Source organism: Triticum aestivum, chromosome 6D (assembly GCF_018294505.1).
Source record: "Triticum aestivum cultivar Chinese Spring chromosome 6D, IWGSC CS RefSeq v2.1, whole genome shotgun sequence".
In the NCBI taxonomy this organism is placed as follows: Eukaryota; Viridiplantae; Streptophyta; class Magnoliopsida; order Poales; family Poaceae; genus Triticum; species Triticum aestivum.
This window is the reverse complement of record NC_057811.1, coordinates 456,427,498-456,451,396: the sequence shown is the minus strand read 5'-3', so window position 1 is coordinate 456,451,396 and position 23,899 is coordinate 456,427,498. Positions and strand designations below refer to the sequence as shown.

General features: G+C 47.0%; 1 protein-coding gene across 1 annotated transcript; it reads right to left on the bottom strand.

Moving 5' to 3' along the window:
* Positions 1–4,649: 4,649 nt before the first annotated feature.
* LOC123145840 (filaggrin-2-like) lies at positions 4,650–7,732 on the bottom strand. Its single transcript, XM_044565345.1, has one exon. The coding sequence runs from the start codon at positions 7,670–7,672 to the stop codon at positions 4,934–4,936; it is 2,739 nt and encodes a 912-aa protein (XP_044421280.1). The 5' UTR covers positions 7,673–7,732; the 3' UTR covers positions 4,650–4,933.
* Positions 7,733–23,899: the final 16,167 nt, after the last annotated feature.

Genomic DNA, 23,899 nt, shown 5'->3' with positions numbered 1-23,899 from the left:
GTAAGTCTCTTTATGGCTTGAAACAAACCCCTAGCACATGGTTCCATCGCTTTCGGTCTTTCCTTTTGTCACTAGGTTTTCTTGCATCCAAGAGTGACTCCTCACTGTTCATTCTACATCACGGCACTTCCATCGCATATTTGCTTGTGTACGTAGATGACATCATCCTCACCGCCAGCTCCCCACACACCCTTCGCCATGTCATCCATTATCTTAAGCAAGAAGTCTCCATGACCGACCTCGGCGACCTCCACCACTTTCTTGGCATCAATGTTACCACCAACCATTCGGGCCTCTTTCTCTGCCAACAACAATATGCACTAGAGATCCTCGACCGCGCTCATATGCTAAACTGTAAGCCTGTTTCCACACCCATTGACACCACGTCTAAACTGTCCGCCGCCGATGGCCTTCCCTTGGCCAATCCCACGCTGTATCGTAGTCTCGCCGGTGCTTTACAGTATCTCACACTCACTCGCCCCGACATCTCATACGCCGTCCAACAAGTTTGCCTCTTTATGCATGCACCACGCGACTCCCACATGCAGCTCATCAAACGCATCTTACGCAACATCCGCGGCACCACACACTTTGGCTTACAGTTTTATCGCTCCTCTTCTCATGATCTCATTGCATATACGGATGCCGATTGGGCTGGTTGCCCCGTCACCCGTAAATCTACCTCTGGGTTCTGTGTTTTTCTTGGGCAGAACCTTCTCTCGTGGTCGTCGAAACGGCAACCCACGGTGTCCCGTTCCAGTGCCGAGGCTGAGTACCGCGGTGTCGCAAATTGTGTGGCAGAGTCCTGTTGGTTACGACAGCTCCTTCATGAGTTACGTCGCCCGCCCTCTCAGGCTACGATTGTATATTGTGACAATGTCAGTGCTACATACATCGCTTCCAACCCGGTGCAACACCAGCGTACGAAGCACATCGAGATTGACTTGCACTTCGTCCGTGACCGCGTGGCGCTCGGTGAAGCTCGCGTTTTGCACGTGCCATCCAGCTCCCAGTACGCTGATGTATTCACCAAGGGTCTGCCATCCCATGTGTTTCATGAGTTCCGTAGCAGCTTGAACGTCCAGCCTAATGGCGTTCCAGCTGAGGGGGGGTGTTAATATGTCATGTAACTCCTGTACACTTGTATACACGTTTGTATGTAACCTTCCTAGATTTTAGGATCTAACCGAGAGCCCAGGCCTGCGTGCCGCTTCCCACGGGCTGACTCGTGTATATCTTGTACTCTTGTGTAACGATGCAATCAGTGTGAATCAGATTTCTATCGTCCAACTCTAATAGGCATTTGTAGCCTCGGGATCTATTTCTTTAATCTCGCATGGGCTTCAATGACAAACAGAGGTGTGGTTTGATTAGCTGCACCCGCTCTCCCCTAAGTTTGTACATGGCTCCTGGGAGGTTAGCTTTGTTTATTCCCTGTATTTATTTATCTTTGTTCCTTCCAAAAAATATGCTCAGTCTGTTGCAGTTTAGAGTGCAGGGTATAGAACTATGTCATTAGGGATGTCTTCACATCAAGGACATTTGGAATTTGGTGTCCAATCAGGCATATTAGATTTTGTAAATCGTCAAGGCCACAATGTTAGATGAAGGTATAATGTGCTCTGCAATTCTGCATAATTCAATTTGGAATCACATTTTCTGTATGGTTTGTTTGCACTCCCTATTGTGACATAAATTCCTAATTCTTCGGCATGTAATCTGCAAAATCACCGTATGTTTTGTTTTACGAGCTATTGGTCTTTGTTGATATGTATATTGCACGCGCTTGTTGTGGAATAAATGGGAGTTTTCATTCTTTGTGATTGGACGAGCATCAGATTTCTGAAAAGAGTCTGTCTAGGACACATCTAAATTTCTGAAAAGAGTTATGTCACATCTAACCTGATCTTCACTATGTTTGTGGTCTATTTTTTTTTGTCTCAGTTTTTTTTTGTTCTTTGTTGCTGCCTTATTTGTGGGAGGTTAGATGTGACATCCTTAGAAAACATCTAGATGTGAATTAGACAAATTGTTCTGAAAATAATTATGCCCAAAAAAGTGACAAAGATGCATACACCATTAAGTAGTTGACTTAGGCTATGATAGCATATGAACAGTTCATGAAAGAAGCATAGGCAAGGACATTAGAGAATTATTTTATATTATATATGATGGTCCTTTAAGTGTACCACCAACAATATTTTGAAGTGCTACAGCTAGGAGATGAATCTCCATATTCATTGATGTTTCTAAAGGTAAGAGCATCTCCGGCCGCGCCTCCAATAGGCCCCTTTTTTTGTCGCCGGTGCCGAATATTCGGCCCAGTCGTGCCCCCATAAGTCCAATTTTCGCCGGCTCGGGCCGATTTTGGCGTCGGCGGACCCAGTCCGAACCCGGCATGCTGCGGGGCACCTGGGGGCGCCGGGGAAACATATTTTCGCGCGAACGGGAATGGGCCCGCTGAGTTAGCGACTCGCCGCCTTCGTCGTCCTCATCGCCCCGGTTCCCGCGGGAATCAATGTCAAGGCTGCCGTGCTGCCGCGCCGGTCAGCCTTCCGTTGATGCCTCACGGGCGGCCCAGTGAAGCCGCGGGGGACGCGCGAACCGCCCGCTCCCGCCACGTGGTACCCGGTGGGCAGCCTCTCACCGCCCATCCTCGGCTATAGAAGCCGACCTCCCCGCCGGTGAACGCCACAACTCGTAACTGACGCCCCTCTCGCCACAACTCGCTACCGAGCCCCTCTCGCCCCCTCTCGCCACCGAAGCCCCTCTCCCCCACTCTTCCCCGCCGACGAGCAATGGTCGAGCGTTACCTAGGTGACGCCGCGGCAGCGGACGGCTTCGGCCGACGCCATCTGCACGAGGACGAGGCGCGCCTCCTCTACGAGGCCGACTACCCGGTGCCCCCGGACATGCGGGTGCCGAGCTCGTGGAGGCTAAGCGCCGGTGGCGTCCCGGTGCCCCCGGCGCCCATTGGTGCAGAACGGCGCGCCAAGATAGCGCGCATCAGCTCGTCACTGTCGGAGGAGAAGCGGAACGAGCCGACGTACGCCTCCGACGGCCACATGCTGTGGACGATGTACTTCGACCGCCGCCACGCCGACCAGGTCGCCTCCACAAACGGCGTCCTGCCCCGCGGCCGCCTCAACTCCGACGGGTGGCGCGAATGGTGGGGCGTGCTCGGCTGCACCCTCGAAGCCGTCCTCGACCACATCGAGGCCGGCAACATGCCACGCCTGCAGTACCCGGCACCCCCGTCCTTCTCTCGCCGCCGCGGTCGTTCCTGGATGCCGCGACGAATGGAGACGGCGACCTCTTCGTCGTCGGGGATCGGGCTCTCTTTCCTCCAATTTGTCGGCGCTCCGCCCCGTCAAGCCGTAGCCGCAGGAGACGCCGCTTGGGTGCCGCACCCGCGGCGGCGCCCTCGTCATCAACGAGTGTGGCCGCCCCTCTCCTTCTTCCTACTGCCTCGTCAGGCCGAAGACCGAGCCGAGATTGCTCCCCGTCAAGAAGGGGCACGCAGACATGGCTGCCGACGACGAGACGGCTCTCAAGTGGGCGAGGGACGACTACGTCCGTGAGCAGATGGAGCGCCAGCGCCGCGCCTTCAACAAGATCGCCGCTCGGCACCGCGGACGCGAGGAGGGCGGCGTCGTCATCCTCGACAGCGGTGACGAGGAGGCACCCGGGCCGTCCAACCCCTCGCGCGTCGGCGACCCTGGTCAGGGGTGCAGCAGGGACGGCGGCGGCGGCGGGACGCAGGGCAGCGGCGATGATGACGACGACGACGACAACGGCGGCGGCGACTACACCCGGTTCTACAGTTTCCTCGGCATGTGGAAGGTGGGCGGCGGCAACGGCGTAGTAGTGCTAGGCGTAGTTGTCGTTTTTATGTAGTTTTAAATCATGTTTTTTTTGTACAAATTTGAATGAATCACCGAGTTTGGACGAATTTTGTGTCGTGTTTGGCCGATTTGGGGGCGATCTGGGGGCGGCGGCTGGGAACACGTTCGCCCCCACGCCAAAATTAACGTCGGTTCGGCCCCAGGCGGCGCTTTTTCGGCGTTCTAGGGCCGAACGGCTAGAGATGCTCTAAGAAAAGAGAAATACATAATATACCTAAATGTGATATGCATAGTATGCCTGCTGCAAGTTTGTGCCATTTATTCCATCGTGATAACCATATTGTGCAATTGTAGCCTGATTTGGTTCGACAGAAAGTTTTGGGAAACATCACCTTGGTCGCTAAATTATGACATGTCTATTTTATTACATCAACCAGTGTTGTGATGTTGACATGGATTACCTCTCTTCATTGTTTGCACATTTAGAACAGATTGTGTTTGTTCATATATTAGTAAAATTGTTCCTCCTTGAAGTCTATACTCATATGTGATACACACCAAGTAATTGGTCATTTCACTCATTTGTGCTGGTGCTTGTGTTATCTATGCAGCAAATCGTGTTAGGTAATTCAAACACTGTTGCTTTTTCTCACACTTTACAAAATCAAATACTATGAAGGCCAGAGCATTGGTTGCATTGTTTTCATTCAAATTGCTAATAATAAACAGCACAGGTTTCCAGCGAAAAAACAACAACACAGGTTGATGATAAATCATGTATGATAATACTTTAACAGCAAACAATTGTGAAATATATATCCATATATTTTTATGAGTTCCAACCATCCTATTGAAAAAATGGACGGGCGCAGCAACGTGCGCCGTCATGATCTGGCAGGCATCATAGCATACATACATGGGTTAAAGCAGAAGGAAATTTGCACGACAATGTTAAAAAAAAAACTGTGAACACATGTTGTCCATGAAAACTTAAACCAAGATACATTCGCTTCTCTGAACCAGACTCAATCAATTTATATGCGGTGGAGTATTATTCTGCAAAGGTAGCGGCCGTAGGCAGACCGGGCTTAGTTCAGTCCAGGCAGCTTCTCCATGATCTTGTCCATGAGGCTCTTCTTCTCACCGGCCCCGTCGGTGCCGTGTGTCCCAGTACCAGTTGTTACGTTGTGTCCTTGCTGCCCACCGTCGGTGGCCGTGGTGCCATGCATCTCCGTGCCGGTCATTCCAGTGTGTCCATCCTGCCCGTAGGTGCCAGCAGTATGCTGGTGGTCATCGTGGCCAACGGGGAGCTTCTCCTTGATGTTCTCCATGGCATCCTTCTTCTTGTCGATGCCGTCGGTGCCCTGTGTTCCCTTATCGGTCACTCCGGTGTGTCCGTGCTGCCCGTAGGTGCCGCCGGTGGACGGGGTGCCATGCGTCGCTGTGTCGGTGTGTCCTTGCTGCCCGTAGGTGTCACCGGTCTGCTGGCGGTCATTCTGGCCCCCGGGGAGCTTCTGATTGGTGTTCTCCATGATGCTCTTCTTCTCGCCTGTGCCGCCAGAGCCGTACGCCTTTGTGTCGGTCACTCCAGTGTGTCCGTGCTGCCCATAGGTGCCGTCGGTGGCCGGGGTGTCATGCGTCCCCGTGCCGGCGTGGCGCTCGTCGGTGCGAACAGTCTGCGGGTGGTCGTCATGGCCGTCGGGGAGCTTCTCCTTGAGGTTCTCCATGACACCCTTCCTCTCGTCGGTGTCGTGTGACACTCTGCCGGTCATTCCGGTGTGTCCCTGCTGACCATCTATGCCGTCTGTGGCCGTGGTGCTATGCATCCCGATTCCAGTCATTTCGGTGTCTTCCTGGCTCCCGTAGGTGCCACCAGTCTGTTGGTGGTCACCATGGCCACCAGGGAGCTTCTCCTTGATGTTCTCCATGGCGCCCTTCTTCTCGCCGGTGCCATATGTCCCCGTGTCGGTTATCCCGGTGTGTCCCTGCTGCCCGTAGGTGTCGCCGGTGGCAAGGGTGCCATGTGTTGCAGTGTCGGTGTGTCGCTGCTGCCCATAGGTGTCACCGGTTTGCTGGCGATCATCGTCGCCACCGGGGAGCTTGGCCTTGATGTCCTCCATGACGCCCTTTTTCTCGTTGTTGCCGTGCGTCCCCCAGCCGGTCATTTCGGTGTGTCCCTGCTCGCCATAGGTGTCGCCCGTGGCTGAGGCGCCATGCATCGCCGTGCCGGTTTGTGCCTGCTGACCGTAAGTGCCACTGGTGTGCTGGTGGTCTTTGTCGCCGCTAGGCAGCTTGTCGTTGATGTTCTTCATGATGCCCTTCTTCTCGCCGGTGTCGATGCCGTGCATCCTCGTGCCAGTGGCTCCGGTGTGTCCGTGCTGCCCGTAGGCACCATCGGTGGCCGGGGCGCCATGTGTCCCCGTACCGATGATTCCTTGCTGCACAGTGGTGTTGCCAGTGGCTAATGCGCCATGCGTCGCCGCATCGGTGTGTCCCTGCTGCCCGTAGGTGCCACCAGTCTGTTGGTGGTCCCCGTGGCCACCAGGGAGCTTGTCATTGATGTTCTCCTTGACGCCCTTCTTCTCTCCCGTGTCGGCGCCATGCAGCCCCGCCCCAATGGCCCCGGTGTGTCCGTGCTGCCCGTAGGCACCATGGATGGCAGGGGCGCCATGTGTCCCCGTACCAGTGTTTTCTTGCTGCCCATAGGTGCCACTGGTGGCTGTGGGGCCATGCGTCGCCACATCGGTGTGTCCCTGCTGCCCGTAGGTGCCACTTGTCTGCTGGTGGTTCCCATGGCTAGCAGGGAGCTTGTCATTGATGTTCTCCATGACGTCCTTCTTCTCGCCCGTGTTGGTGCCGTGCATCCCCGTGCCGGTGGCCCCGGTGTGTCGGTGCTGCCCATAGGCACCATCGGTGGCCGGTACGGCATGTGTCCCCGTACCGGTGTTTCCCTGCTGCCCATACGTGTCATCGATGGCTGAGGTGCCATGCGTCACCGTAGCGATGTGTCCCTGATGGCCGTAGGTGCCAGCAGTTTGCTGGTGGTCCCCATGGCCACCAAGGAGTTTGTCATCAATGTCCTCCACGTCACCCTTCTTCTCACCCGTCTCGACGCCGTGCATCCCCGTCCCGGTGGTCCTGGTGTGTCCGTGCTTCCCGTAGCCACCATTGGTGGCAGGGGCGCCATGTGTCCCCGTACTGGTGTTTCCCTCCTGGCCATAGGTGTCGCCGGTTGCTGAGGCGCCATGCGGTTCCGCGGCCGTGTGTCCCTTCTGCCCGTAGGTGCCACCAGTCTGCTGGTGGTCCCCATGGCCACCAGGGAGCTTGTCGACGTCCTTCTTCTCGCTGGTGTCGGTGCCGTGAATCACCGTGTCGGTGGACCCAGTGTGTCCGTGCTGCCTGGAGGCACTATCGGTGGCCGGGGCGCCATGTGTCTCCATACCGGTGTTTCCCTGCTGGCCATAGGTGCCGCCGGTAACTGAGGCGCCATGCGTCGCCGCGGCAGTCTGCCCCGGTTGACCGTAGGTGCCACCAGTCTGCTGGTGGTCCTCGTGGTCACCAGGGAGCTTGTCATTGATATTCTCCATGACGCCCTTCTTCTCGCCGGTGTCGGCATCGTGCATCCCCGTGCCGGTGGCTCCGGTGTGTCCGTGCTGCCCGTAGGCACCATCGGTGGCCGGGGTGCCATGCGTCCCCGTAGTGGTGTGTCCCTGCTGCCCGTGGGTGGCAGCGGCCTGCTGGTGATCACCGTGGCTGCTGGAGAGCTTCGCCTTGATCTTGCTCATGATGCTCTTCTTCTCGCCGGTGCCGTGTCCCTGGTGCTCCATCCTGCACCAAACTTGTCACTTGGGAAATCTACTAGTGCTGTTGTTTAGTGTTTACTTGGAGCAGGTGGTTGTGTGAAGCAGGTGCTCCACGAGGCAGTATTTATAGGCCGTTAGAGGATAGACGAAGCACGACGTGTTCTCTCGTGAGTGGATGGGCAGGTGACTGCCGACTAGCCCATAATGAGGGGTGGTCAGATTAACGAATCGCCGTGGCAGGGCGCTACGTGTGCTTGCATGAGTTGGTCGGCAGGTGGCTGCCGACTAGAGGAGCCGGGCCTCGGAAGGCAGCGGGCGCGTCCCGGTCTCCACGTCCCACCTCATTCGTCCTCGTCCGGAAAAAAATGATTCCTCCCCTTTTTCGCTTGCAAAAATGGCATTGTTTGCTTAAGGAGATGCGGATCGGAAGTGTCGGCATGTGACGACAACGAACGTAACTAGACGAAGCATACGAGAGGGCAAGTGCTTTGATTCAAAGAATTTTATAGGATTTTTTTCTCTGTTGGCTACTCGATTCATGGGTTTGAAATGCGTAGTAATTTTCCTTAGAATTCGTTATGCTGGTACTTTCACCATTTCCTTATACAAGACCACAAACTCAGATTACAGGTATCAAGATAAAATTTAATGACTGCTTTGCAAGACAACTTTTTTTTACGTTAATCGTGATCATTAATACATTTGCATGCATGCAAAAAAAGGAACGGGAATGAAGTAGCATACTGTCATTATGACTACATGCATGCAAGTATTAAAACATCATAAATTTTTATCTCGATTACTGTTAGTGGCCTTATATAGATGCGACATGTATTTTTCATAATAGCCTTGTATAAAGGAATGAAGGAAGTATCAAACACTACTTTATCCGAATTCTCCTAGTTTTCTAATTCGGTGGGATTCGAGATGACATGTCACTATAATCCTTGATTTTTTTTCTATCACCGCATTTTGAGAATCAAAGAGGCATTGGTTTGGCGCCCCAACCTAGCAACTCACCCGTCCCACCTGCTCCCTCCTTCCCATCGCCGTAGGACGCCGTGAGACAAAACACGTGGGTGCCATGCTTTTTCATGGCGTGGCATGCGGTATGTGGTCACATTGGCGTGGGATATGGTCTGGTGGCCATCGTTGGTGCGGGCAGTGGCGAAGCTATGTGCAATGTTGAGGGGGCCGCCACCCCCCCCCCCCACCCCAGCCATACCATATTTGCTGAAGGAAAAAAAATAAGAGGCTTAAATTAAGAAGATTGTTGTCATTTGGCCGCTTCAAAAGTGCATATTTTCACTTTGCCCCCCCCCCCTTTGATTCCCCGCTAGCTCCGACACTGGGTGCGGGATACTTTCTCTGATGGCGCAGCGACACATGCGAGCTAGTGCATGACCAACATGGACGTGAGTACACGAGCGGTTACTTGTTCGAGCTGCGTGCAAGAGGAGGACGACCACAACAATGCGAGGTAGATCATGGACGGTGTGTCCGCTCCGGATCTTTGAAATTCAAAACGTTAACTTTCCGAATTTGTACTTTCAAAAATAAATTTCAGAAATCTTGACTTTCATTTTTTTCTTTTAAAACACTTTGAACTTTCAAAATTATTTTGAAATTTCAAACTTATATAATTTTGTAAACTATCATGCGAAAAAGACTAGAAAACTAGCATCCTTTGTGGGGTATTTTTGTGACTTCCAACATTGATTCAACATGGTTATTATTTATTAAACTCGATTTGGAATGTTCATATTATTGATGTACATGATGCATAATAACAAATGCAAAATTATACTCGAAAAGTAATACCTGAGGTGCCGATGTAGCTGTAATTTCATTTGTGGAAGCAATACTCGAGGTGTCGAGGAAAACTGTGCTAGAATACAATAGAGGAATTACTTGAGGTTGACTCTAGTAAAATTAATATGTATGTACGTTTATTATCATGGTGGAAGAGTTGGGTTCATTTTGCATGGTTAGTTCTGCAAGGTGTTGACCCACATGCTCGGATTGGAACTTAATCTCATATACGCAATGTGATCATGCACATAACTCGCACATGTATGCTAGAGACTATAATATTAGACTCATAGAACTGTCGTGTTGAATCATGGTCCATGACATAACTCAGGTCATCCATACTTTTGTGGCAGAAATATAGTCCATAAATAGGTTCCTACCCTCTAGGCTTAATATGCAATTGTTAGCGGTGCCACAAATAAGATGAATTCAAGGGTAGACCACATAACCCACAATCCAGCACCACCATGTGACAGACAACTGAAGCACATTGTGCAGTGGGAAAACTTGTGTATCCCAACATGTCGGTTACCACTTCTACCGGTCATAGGACGTGAGAGACTCACGTGGCGCCTTTAAGAGAAATTCTATGAGAGTGGCTATATATGACCGATCGCCATAATAACCTCTATTATGGCAACTTTGGTCAAAAAAGCCCTCTGGCAAAGTTTCCTTCTTGTCAGGGATCGTCATATTTTATGGAGTGCCCTCCATATCTACCATGTCATATATGGTGTCTCGGGGCTACCTTTTGGAGCATGCTCCATATGAAAGTTACGTCTCGTTTGTGTGGTGGGAAGGAAACTTTAGGTGCCCCCCACCTCACATGGGATTGCAAGAAGGTTGGAAAAAAATGTCCCATTGATGAGTGGGTCCCATGACTACAGAGGCACAAATATGAGGATTCTGACTTTGCGATTTTCCTCGGTGACCTCCATAATTCATATGGAGCGCGCTGTCGATATAGAGGCTGCAAATATGACTACTTTGCTAGAGCTTGTCTAAGAAAAAGGTGCTTGCGTGTGCTAGCCAATAGACATATCCATGGTTGTGAGAATCGCGGTTCTGTTATACGATTTTACCATCCAAACTAACCCATCCAATTTTGCGATTTTAGTTCATAAAATCTACGTTTCTACGATCATGATAGATAAGATTCTATGATTTGCTATCCTGCCATCGGAGTTCCTATCCGGTTCGAAATCATGATTCTGGCAACCTCGGACCTATCGAAGCGCCTTCGAGTGTGTGTTGTCCGCTCCCACGGGCTACCGCGCGTAGGAGTCGATTCATAGTCAACCTTGAAGGAGTTCCAGTTTGACATAAAAGTCGAGCACATACATGAAAGGAAGATTGGGTTTTGTTGTGATAGAAGAGGGCCAATTATTTTCTCAGTTAATGGGACACGAAATATCTACACCGGAGCTCAAATGCACCCTGATGAACAGTAAAATCAAAAAATCTGAATTTTTTTAGTGCAAGCTTTGACAAATGCTTTATGTGCTTGCAAAAATTTATCATAAAACAACATTCCTGGAAGTTGTGGTAAAAAAAATCTAATCTCCAAAAATGATATTTTTGAAAGCATTTGGAGTGCTGATTTTTTTTGGCCACACGTTCCACAATTGTTGTTTTGGGCTGAAAATTTCCATGCACTGAGAACATTTGTGAAAGTTTGCACCAAAAACTTTGAGATTTTTTTGATTTTTTCGGAATTTACTGTTCATCCCAAGCTCAAATGAGCTCGGGAGTAGAAGGGTACTTTCACAGCTTATGCATCATCCATAGTGAAATTTTTAGATGGTTGTAATAGATTAGACTAATTCCTTACCTAAAATAAATGTATGTTATTCTATTTTGCATCATCATGGCATAATGGCATCATTTCACTATGCATTATTCTCAACAAACATAACAAATATATCAAACACATAAAAGCAAATTATTTTACTGTTTATTTATTTGGGTTTTACCAAAACCATTTTCCCTTTTGTCCTTGTAGAATAAGATAGAGTCCCAACTTTGCACATGGACTTTGTACAATATTTGAATGCCCCAAAAACTATTTCACAATTTTTTGCACAAGCCTAGCACACAACCCTAGTTCAAATCACCTTTATGTCATTTTTGTAATTAATTTCAAAACAAATATTAAAAATTCTCCAAATGGGTCGATTATTTTCCTTGTGGTCATTATAGCGTAGAGAGGCTACACCTAAAATGTCATCTAATTCAGAGCTCATTTGATGTCCTATTTGTTTATTATACGGTAGATACATACATTTAATAAATGCTTTTAATAAAACTATTATTTTGCCAGACCCACTCAACACTAATTGTTATTCATTGTATGTGATTTCTGCTAAGCATTACTAGTATTTTTTTATTAGCCATTTTTCTTCTTGCCGACCTCTTTTCAGAATCGTAAGCAATTACCACCAAGTGTCGCCTGATACTAGGACTCATGTGGTCCTCTTTGCTGGCAAGCTGTTGAAGTTCTATCGACAACTTCCAAAACACATAATTTTGACATGCCACTGCAGGTTTTCCGGAAGGTGCTGAGTCGGCGGCGCTGTAACAAGGTGCTGCAAGCTAAAGCACTTTGATTGAGGTTGTGTTGGAAGCCCGTGACTCGGTAGTGGACCTATAGTAGGGTTGATATGTAATGTGGTCATGTAGGATTAACCCGGAGTTTGACGAAATCATTAATTAAAGAGTACTCGTTGCAAAGAACACTCCACTTTCCCAGGTCGCGACAAGTGGCGCACATGCAGCGCGCCACTTGCCGCAACCGGGGAGTTTCCCTTTTTTCGTAGATCCGTTTATTCAAAACGTTTTATCTCTTAAACCGTGCGTCGAAATCTCGAACCGTTTTCACCATTGGATTTCTCGCGTCGAGATCTTCAAAACTAGATCCCATGTTGATAGGTTTTGACAAACTTTTTTTTCATGAAAAAAACGGACGAAAAAAACCGGGCGAAAAAACCGAACCGGGAGCACGGTTTTTTCCCTTTCCGAAAGAGGCATGCCCGTGCCTCTCGCGAAATCACAACCGTGCCTCTCGTGAAAGCAAAACCGTGATTCTCGTGGAAAAAAAACAAAAAACCGTTTCCGAGAGGCACGGCCGTGACTCTCGCGAAAGCACAACCGTGCCTCTCGCGAAAGCAAAACCGTGACTCTCGCGAAAGAAAAAAAAACTGAAAACGCGTATTTTTTTCCTTTCCGAGAGGCACGGCTGTGACTTTCGCGTAAGCACAACCGTGCCTCTCGCGGAAGCAAAACCGTGACTCTCACGAAAGAAAAAAACAGAAAACGCGTTTTGTTTTCCAGTTCCGAGAGGCACGGCCGTGACTCTCGCGAAAGCACAACCGTGCCTCTCGCGAAAGCAAAACCGTGACTCTCGCGAAATAAAAAAAAACAGAAAACGCGTATTTTTTTCCCTTTCCGAGAGGCACGGCTGTGACTTTCGCATAAGCACGACCGTGCCTCTCGCGGAAGCAAAACCGTGACTCTCACGAAAGAAAAAAAAAACAGAAAACGCGTTTTGTTTTGCCCTTTCCGAGAGGCACGGCCGTGACTCTCGCGAAAGCACAACCGTGCCTCTCGCAGAAGCAAAACCGTGACTCTCGCGAAAGAAAAAAAACAGAAAACACGTTTATTTTTTCGTTTCCGAAAGGCACGGCCGTGACTCTCGATAAAGCACAACCGTGCCTCTCGCGAAAGAAAAACCGTGACTTTCGCGAAAGGGGAAAAAAAGAAAACGCGTTTTTTCGCGAAAAAAAAAATTTAAAATTTTTTTGATCGAAAAGCTAAGAAAGACCGGGGGAAAACCAAAATGTAAAAAAAACCGGAAAAAAACCGTTTAAAAAACAAAAAACGCGTACGGAAAAATAAAAAAAAAAACAAAATCTGATGGGAGCGTCCAAAGCGCGACACATGGCGAATGGCTGAGAGTGCGCCAAGTGGCGCTGATCGTTGCGAGGCTCCCGAAGGAGCGCTCGTTAACTAGTTGCTCCCGGAGTTTGATCTGGCAATGGTCGTTGCGTCTGTTTGTCAAATAAGAGGCCCAAAACGTTCCCCAAGTGGGCTTTGAAGTCAAGATGGGAACGGGCCGGGTCGGCCCGCTGGGTCACTGACCCGGCCCGAAATTTCAAGGCCAATGGGCCAAATGGGTCGGCCTCAAATGATATATGGTTCAGTGGAGCCGGCACCGTGTGACCCGATGGGTCAGATGGGTCGACCCAGTCGAATCGCTAGGCCCTAATCACTGCTGGCCGACCCTGTTCGAGACGCCCCTGGACGCATCTACGGTATATGAACTCGATCGGTTCTGTTGGAGATGCGTTGTACACAAGAAGCAGACAGAGAGACAGGTGGATTGATTGTTACGTCAACTACTAGTATATGCACGTAGAAAAACCAGCTGGTCATCTCGGTCACTGTACTATTCCTCTCTAACTTGTACAACTCGCTGTCCCAGTGGCCTTCCCAGTCTTCAGATAGTGATCACTGGATTCATGGATTTTCCATCTTAATCTTGGGTCGGCCTCATATACCCAATGGGTCAGTGAGGCCACAAATTTTTGATGAAATGGGTCGACTCATGGTCTCACATATTGACCTTGGGGCCACGGGGCCAGGTCCAAGGCCAGGTCCGGGCCGGCCCATTCCCATCTTGAATTTGAAGCTAATAAATATCCAACTAGCTCACTGCCTTTGGAGTGACTTTGAAGGAAATAGAAAATTACAGATTGCCAATTGGAACTTAGTTTGTATGAAAAAAGAATATGGAGGATTAGGGGTGCCAAACATCAGACATGTAAACCTCTGCCTCCTTGTAAAAGATGATGGGGGGGGGGGATTGGAGATCCATAGTAGATGCTAAGTACATAAGGAACACGCCTAATATGTTTTCTTGTACCACACAAAACCCTTCTAGATTTTAGCAAGGAGACATGTGGGCTGCCAAATCACTTAAATTAGGCTATAGATGGGTGGTTGGAGATGGTAGGATAATCATATTTTGGGAAGATATATGCTTTGGCACATCTCCATTATCAGTACAATTCGGCCCCTTTATGTTATTTGTCATCAACATGCTATGACCCTAGTAGAGGCCCGGGATAAAAATACCATCAGATTGACTTCTGGGGGGGGGGGGGGTCTTCACCACGTCATGATGGTAATGGAAATATGCCCTAGAGGCAATAATAAAATGGTTATTATTATGTTTCCTAAATGTTGGGAAACGTAGCATGCAATTTCAAAAAAAATCCTACACTCACGCGAGATCTATCTAGGAGATGCATAGCAACGAGATGGGGAGAGTGTGTCTACGTACCCTCGTAGACCGAAAGCGTAAGCGTTTGACAACGCGGTTGATGTAGTCGAACTTCTTCTTGTTCCGACCGATCAAGCACCGAACGTACGGCACCTCCGAGTTGTGCACAAGTTCAGCTCGATGACGTCCCTCGAACTCTTGATCCAGCAAAGTGTCGAGGGAGAGTTTCGTCAGAACGATGGCGTGGTGATGGTGATGGTGAAGTGATCCGTGCAGGGCTTCGCCTAAGTACTACGAAGATATGACCGGAGGCGTAAACTATGGAGGGGGGCGCCGCACACGGCTAACAATTGTTGGTCTGTGTTCTAGGCGCCTCCCCCTTTCATATATATATATATATATATATATATATATATATATATATATATATATATATATATATATATATATATATATATATATATATATATATATATATATATATAGGCGGGAGGTAGAGGGAGCAGCCAAGGGGGTGCCCCAGTAGGAGGAATCCTACTTGGGGCCCTTGTCCTACTCGCCCCCCTTACCATAATTACCGGAGGGGGAAGGAAGGGGGAGGGAGGAGGGAAGGAAGGGGGAGGCCGAATCCCTTCCCTTCCTTTCTCTCTTCCCCTCTTTCCTTCCCCTCCAGGTTCGGCCTATGGGGGGCGCAGCAGCCCATGCTGGCTGCTGTGTTTCCCCTCTTGGCCCATTAGGCCCATATCTTTGCCGGGGGTGCCCGGAACCCCTTTCCAGTGACCCGATATGTACCCGGTACCCTCCGGAACACTTCCGGTGTCCGAATACTATCGTCCTAGATATCAATCTTTACCTCTCGACCTTTTCAAGACTCCTCGTCATGTTCATGATCTCATCCGAGACTCCGAACAACATTCGGTCACCAAATCACATAACTCATATAATACAAAATCGTCATCGAACGTTAAGCGTGCGGACCCTACCGGTTCGAGAAGTATGTAGACATGACCGAGACACTCCTCCGGTCAATAACCAATAGCGGAACCTGGATGCTCATATTGGCTCCAACATATGCTATGAATATCTTTATCGGTCGAACCGTAATGACAACCTACGTAATTCCCTTTGTCCATCGGTATGTTACTTGCCCGAGATTCGATCGTCGGTATCTTCATACCTAGTTCAATCTCGTTACCGGCAAGTCTCTTTATTCGTTCTGTAATACATCATCCTGCAACTAACTCATTAGTCACTTTGCTTGCAAGGCTTCTTATGATGTGTATTACCGAGAGGGCCTAGAGTTACCTCTCCGATACTCGGAGTGACAAATCCTAATCTCGATCTATGCTAACCCAACAAAAACCTTCGGAGATACCTGTAGAGCATCTTTATAATCACCCAGTTACGTTGTGACGTTTGATAGCACACAAGGCATTCCTCCGGTATCCGGGAGTTGCAAAATCTCATAGTCGAAGGAATATGTATTTGACATGAAGAAAGCAATAGCAATAAAACTGAACGATCAATATGCTATGCTAACAGATGGGTCTTGTCCATCACATCATTCTCCTAATGATGTGATCCCGTTCATCAAATGACAACACATGTCTAGGGTTAGGAAACTAAACCATCTTTGATTAACGAGCTAGTCTAGTAGAGGCTTACTAGGGACACTGTGTATTGTCTATGTATCCACACATGTATTAAGTTTTCGGTTAATACAATTCTAGCATGAATAATAAACATTTATCATGATATAAGGAAATATAAAATGACAACTTTATTATTGCCTCTAGGGCATATTTCCTTCAGTCTCCCACTTGCACTAGAGTCAATAATCTAGTTCACATCGCCATGTGATTTAACACCAATAGTTCACATCTTTATGTGATTAACACCCATAGTTCACATCGCCATGTGACCAACACTCAAAGGGTTTACTAGAGTCAATAATCTAGTTCACATCGCTTTGTGATTAACACCCAAATAGTACTTAAGGTGTGATCATGTTTTGCTTGTGAGAGAAGTTTAGTCAACGGGTCTGCGACATTCAGATCCGTATGTATTTCACAAATTTCTATGTCTACAATGCTCTGCATGGAGCTACTCTAGCTAATTGCTCCCACTTTCAATACGTATCCAGATTGAGACTCAGAGTCATCTAGATTAGTGTTAATGCTTGCATCCTCGTAACCGAGAAACGTTTCCTTAGTCCTCTAGGGATAATTTTGACCGCTGTCCAGTGATCTACTCCTGGATCACTATTGTACCCCCTTGCCAAACTCATAGCAAGGCACACAACAGGTCTGGTACATAGCATGGCATACTTTATAGAACCTATGGCTGAGGCATAGGGAATGGCTTTCATTCTCTTTCTATCTTCTGCCATGGTCGGGTTTTGAGTCTTTAGTCAACTTCACTCCTTACAATACAGGCAAGTCTTATCAAGCGTCCTGATCTATCTCTATAGATCTTGATGCCTAATATGCAAGCAGCTTCACCGAGGTCTTTCATTAAAAAACTCTTATTCAAGTATCCTTTTATGCTATCCAGAAATTCTATATCATTTCCAATCAACAATATGTCATCCACATATAATATCGGAAATGCTACAGAGCTCCCACTCACTTTCTTGCAAAAATAGGCTTCACCATAAGTCTGTATAAAACCATATGCTTTAATCACCTTATCAAAGCGTATATTCCAACTCCGAGATGCTTACACCAGTCCATAGATGGATCGCTGGAGTTTGCACACTTTGTTAGCACCTTTAGGATCGACAAAACCTTTTTGTTGCATCATATACAACTCTTCTTTAAGAAATCCATTAAGGAATGCAGTTTTGACATCCATTTGCCAGATTTCATAAAATGTGGCAATTGCTAACATGATTCGGACAGACTTAAGCATCGCTACGAGTGAGAAATCTCATCTTAGTCAACACCTTGAACTTGTCAAAAACCTTTTGCGACAAGTCGAGCTTTGTAGATAGTAACACTACTATCAGCGTCCGTCTTCCTCTTGAAGATCCATTTATTCTCAATGGCTTGCCGATCATCGGGCAAATCCACCAAAGTCCACACTTTGTTCTCATACATGGATCCTATCACAGATTTCATGGCCTCAAGCCATCTGTCGGAATCTGGGCTCATCATAGCTTAATAGTTCGTAAGTTCGCCATGGTCTAATAACATGACTTCCAGGACAGGATTACCGTACCACTCTGGCGCGGAACGTGCTCTGTTCGACTTACGAGGTCCAGTAGTAACTTGATCCAAAGTTTCATGATCATCATCATTAGCTTCCTCTCTAGTTGGTGTAGGCATCACGAGAACGGATTTCACTGATGTGCTACTTTCCAATTCGGGAGAAGGTACAATTACCTCATCAAGTTCTACTTTCCTTCCACTCACTTCTTTCGAGAGAAACTCCTTCTCTAGAAAGGTTCCATTCTTGGCAACAAAGATCTTGCCTTCAGATCTATGGTAGAAGGTGTACCCAATTGTTTCCTTAGGATATCCTATGAAGATGCACTTCTCCGATTTGGGTTCGAGCTTATCAAGCTGAAGCCTTTTGACATAAGTGTCGCAACCCCAAACTTTAAGAAACGACAGCTTAGGTTTCTTGCCAAACCACAATTCATACGATGTTGTCTCAACGAATTTAGATGGTGCCCTATTTAATGTGAATGCAACTGTCTCTAATGCATAACCCCAAAAACGATAGTGGTAAATCGGTAAGAGACATCATAGACCGCACCATATCTAATAAAGTGTGGTTACGACGTTCGGACACACCATTACGCTGTGGTGTTCCAGGTGGCGTGAGTTGTGAAACTATTCCACATTGTTTTAAGTGAAGGCCAAACTCGTAACTCAAATATTCGCCTCCGCGATCAGATCGTAGAAACTTTATTTTCTTGTTGCGATGATTCTCCACTTCACTCTGAAACTCTTTGAACTTTTCAAATTTTTCACACTTGATTTTCATTAAGTAGATATACCCAAATCTACTCAAATCATCTGTGAAGGTCATCAAATAATGATACCCGCCACGTGCCTCAACACTCACCGGGCCGCATACATCGGTATGAATTATTTCCAATAAGTCATTGGCTCGCTCCATTGTTCCGGAGAACGGAGTTTTAGTCATCTTGCCCATGAGGCATGGTTCGCAAGTATCAAATGATTCATAATCAAGTGATTCCAAAAGTCCACCCACATGGAGTTTCTTCATGCGCTTTACACCAATATGACCTAAACAGAAGTGCCACAAATATGTTGCACTATCATTATCAACTTTGCATCTTTTGGCATCAATATTGTGAATATGTGTATCACTACGATCGAGATTCAATAAACCATTTACATTGGGTGTATGACCATAAAGGTTTTATTCATGTAGGGGATCAATTGTATCTCTTTTCGATAAGTAAGAGTGTCGAACCCAACGAGGAGCAGAAGGAAATGACAAGTGGTTTTCAGCAAGGTAGTTTCTACAGGTGCTGAAATTCTAAGTAGCGGAGTAGTTTGATAGCAAGGTAATTTGTAACGAGCAAGTAACGATAGTAGTAACAAAAGTGCGGCAAGGTAGCCCAATCCTTTTGAGGCAAAGGACAGGCCAAAACGGTCTCTTATGATAAGCAAAGCGTTTTGAGGGTACACGGGAATTTCATCTAGTCACTTTCATTATGTTGGTTCGATTTGCGTTCGCTACTTTGATAATTTGATATGTGGGTGGACCGGTGCTTAGGTGCTGTTCTTACTTGAACAAACCTCCTACTTATGATTAACCCTCCCGCAAGCATCCGAAACTACGAGAAAAGTATTAAGAATAAATTCTAACCATAGCATTAAACTTTTGGATCCGATCGGTCCCTTACGGAATAGCGCATAAACTGGGGTTTATGCTTCTGTCACTCTCGCAACCCATCATCTAATTGCTACTCCACAATGCATTCCCTTAGTCCAAAATATGTTGAAGTGTCGTGTAGTCGACGTTCACATGACACCACTAAAGGAATCACAACATACATACTATCAAAATATCCAACACATATCAAGTTCACATGATTACTTGCAACATGATTTCTCCCATGACCCTAAGAACAAAAGTAATTACTCACAAATGATAATCATGCTCAAGATCAGAGGGGTATTAAATAGCATATTGGATCTGAACATATAATCTTCCACCAAATAAACCATATAGTACTCAACTACAAGATGTAATCAACACTACTAGTCACCCACAAGCACCAATCTATAGATCCGATAACAAGATTGAACACAAGAGATGAACTAGGGTTTGAGATGAGATGGTGATGTTGAAGATGTTGATGGAGATTGCCGTCCCCAAGATGGGAGAGTTGTTGGTGATGATGATGCCGATGATTTCCTCCTCCGGGAGGGAAGTTCCCCTGGCGGAATCGCTCCACCGGAGGGCAAAAGTGCTCCTTCCCAAGTTCCGCCTCGAGACGGCGGCACTCCGTCCCAAAAGTCCTCCCCTTTTTTTCTAGGTCAAAATGACTTATATACCAGAAGATGGGCACCGGAGGTGGGCCTGGGTGAGCACAACCCACCAGGGCCCACCTGGGCTGCCTGGCGCGCCCAGGTGGATTGTGCCCACCTGGTGGGCCCCCTCTGGTGGTTATTTGCTCCAATAATTCTCAGATATTACATAAAAAAATCCTCGTGAAGTTTCAGCTCATTTGGAGTTGTGCAGAATACGTAGCCTGACGTAGCTTTTTCAGGTCCAGATTTCCAGCTACCGGAATTCTCCCTCTTTGTGTATACCTTGCATATTAAGAGAGAAAAGGCATTAGAATTACTGCAAAAAGCATTATTATGGATAGAAACATCATAAATAACAGTAGGAAAACATGATGCAAAATGGATGTATCAACTCCCCCAAGCTTAGACCTCGCTTGTCCTCAAGCGAAAACCGAAATCGAAAAACATGTCCACATGCTTTGAGAGAGAGGTGTCGATAAAAACAAAATATGGACATAGAAGCATCATGTTCATTATTATAACAACAACAAATTTAAACATAAGACTTTTATCATAGAACATTTATCATAGACTTCTCATGAATAAGTGACAATTCATCACACAATCGAAGTATAAAGCAAAAACTCTATTAAAAGCCAACAAACTATGTTCTCAGTCAACTTTGCAACTACAATTCATCATCTTTTCAGGAAGGGTCACCTATCGGAGCCTTTAGGCAAGTCCACATACTCAACCATCATATAGTCTTCTATGATTGCTAACACTCACCGCGTACACATGAGCAAAACGTTTCAACCGGACACATAGAAAGATAGGGGCTTATAGTTTCGCCTCCCAACGTATTCACCTCAAGGGTGATGTCAACAATAATAACTCATGCTATCTATATTCAACTGGACATATGTGCCTAGATCTTTCCTCACCACATGATCCTTGCCAAAGGAGAAAAATAAAAAGGAATAGAAGGAAAACTTTGACTCTTTGCATAAAAGTAAATACATAAAAGTAAAAGATAGGCCCTTCGCAGAGGGAAGCAGAGGTTGCCATGCGTTTATTTGTTTGTATGCTCAACCCCTTAGTGCAGAAGAACGTCACGTTGCATTGCCCCTTGTGATAGCGACCTTTATTATGCAGTCTGTCGCTTTTATTCTTCACCATCACAAGTTTGTGCAACGCTCAATTTTCTCTTACACTAAATGATCTCACACATTTAAAAGCACTTTTTATTGCCTTTTTGCACCGATGACAACTTACTTGAGGGATCTTGCTCAATCCCTAGGTAGGTATGGTGGACACTTGAAAATAAAATTTGGGTTTAACGGTTTTTGAATGCACAAGTAGTATCTCTACTTAGTGCGGAATTTTTGGCTAGCAAAGATAGGGGGCAAGAACAACCTATTGAAGGATCTATGACAATATGACTTCTATGTGAATATAAACAAATATAAACCATTAAGTTGTCTTCCTTGTCCAATGTCAACAATTTTGGCATATAATATTTTGATGAGGGCTCACAATCACAAAAGATTTCTAGGATAGTATATTTATATGTGAATCTTCTCTTCCCTTATTAATTCTTTCATGAGTTGCATCTGTTGACACACGAACACGTCACGTGTACCCTCGACGCCGGGGGTGATGCACCGCAGCTCACGTCGAAGAAGACCCGACCGACAGTGCGATACGCAAGACAGTCGACGGGCGCTTTTGCAGACCCGAAAACCCCACACCCCCGGGAGGGACCCCGTCAGGGAGTGCGGCGGCTATGGGCTGCCCTAGGTCGATTCGCTCGCCCCTAGAGCCTCGAGATTCACAGATCTCAAACACGAAGAACAGCGAAGAACGAGAGAGAAAAACGGTGGAGAGATAAAACGTAGACTGAAAAAGTAGTATATTGATTTGTTCGATTCTGTGTTGTTTCAATCGGCCGTCACCCCCAACATATATAAGAGGCGGCTGGACTTCCCGTACAAGCAAAGGATTTATCTAGGCTTTCCTTACAAGAAAAATAACATCAATTCACGTCCAAAACCCTAGTCAAATTCGGACTGGTTTTATCCGAACTTTCTAAAACTGTTTGGTTTAAACTGGCTGTACTTTGAGGGTCCTTTTTGTGGTGACAAACGACCTCAGATGGAAACGAGCCCAAAAGCAATCTTGACCGTTTCGACGAGACGAACATCTTTCATATTGAACTTTGTTTCATCAGAGGTCATCTCGAGGGTCAAATCGCTCGCACAAAACAGCTAATTACTCACGTAGCTCATCAGACATACCCACATATGTGTCTGGTTCCGGGCGTCATATTTTGCTCGCTGGAGGGTCTCGCTGTGCGGGCTCTAACTTTTGCATACGACCTCGGATTGAGACGATCTTTATATCAAAATTGATCGTTTTGACGAGACGCACAACTTCCATGTACAACACTTTTCCATCCAAGATCATCTGAATAATCTTCTGAGCCCATCTTCAACTTCTCGTCGGCTTGACTATCACAGCCTCCACCCCGGCAGGCCTTCCACCCGGGTAAGCTTTCCACACCGGCAAGGTTTCTACCCGGCGAGCTTTCACATCAGCAAGGTTTAACCCCGGCAAGGTTTCTACCTCGGCAAGGGTTCCTTCCCGGCAAGAGTTTCTCCCCGGCAAGGTTTCTCCTTCGGCAAGATTTCACACCGGCAAGCTTCTCCGCCGGCAAGCTTTCCACACCGGCAAGCCTTCACACCGGCAAGGTTTTACCCCGGCAAGGTTTTCATTCAGCCGGCAAAGGCCAAATACTTTCTCACTCAGGGCCGGCCCGCGACGTGTTGCCTCTAACTTTTGCATACGAACCCGGATTCTTGACCATGCCAAAATCTGGTGTCAACACATGCCCCTCTGTTTTTCGGCAAAGCTTGTGTGCCGAAAAATAACTTGTACTGTGTTTGTTCTAAGGACGATGTCAACACCCCATCGGCCATTTATTTTTCTTAGGGCGATAATTATGTATCGACGATTGCCTATTTAGGCTTCTTGCCACACACTCGGGTGATATTTCTTCAAGTACTTGCCATTGAGAGCTCGAGGTAACAATGCCCCTTGTATGGATTCCACCAAATATGAGTTTCCGGGAACTATTCTTGTAATCCTAAAAGGACCTTCCCAACTTGGGGACCACTTCCCGAATTTTTTATCTCTTGAACCAATCGGCAGAATTACTTTCCAGACGAGATCACCAACTTGAAAATTCTTCAACTTAACTTTCTTATTGTAAGCTCTTGCCACCCTCAACTTGTCTCTCTCTATGGCCTTCAAAGCAACCAAACATTTATCGGCAACTTCATCAATGTTGTCCATCATTAAGTTATAAAAGTCTACTGCCGATAAATCATTTTGCTTGGCTATTCTCAAAGCATTCAAATTTACTTCCACCGGTAAAACAGCCTCTTGACCATATACTAGCTCATATGGAGTCACCTTCGTAGCACCATGCCTTGAGATCCTATGTGCCCATAAAGCCTCAGACAACAACTCATGCCATCTCCTTGGATTATCCTCAATCTTCTTCATGATGAGTTTGATTAAAATTTTATTGCTAGACTCAGCTTGTCCATTGGCTTGGGCATAATATGGAGAGGAATTGAGCAACTTTATGTTATAAGATTCGGC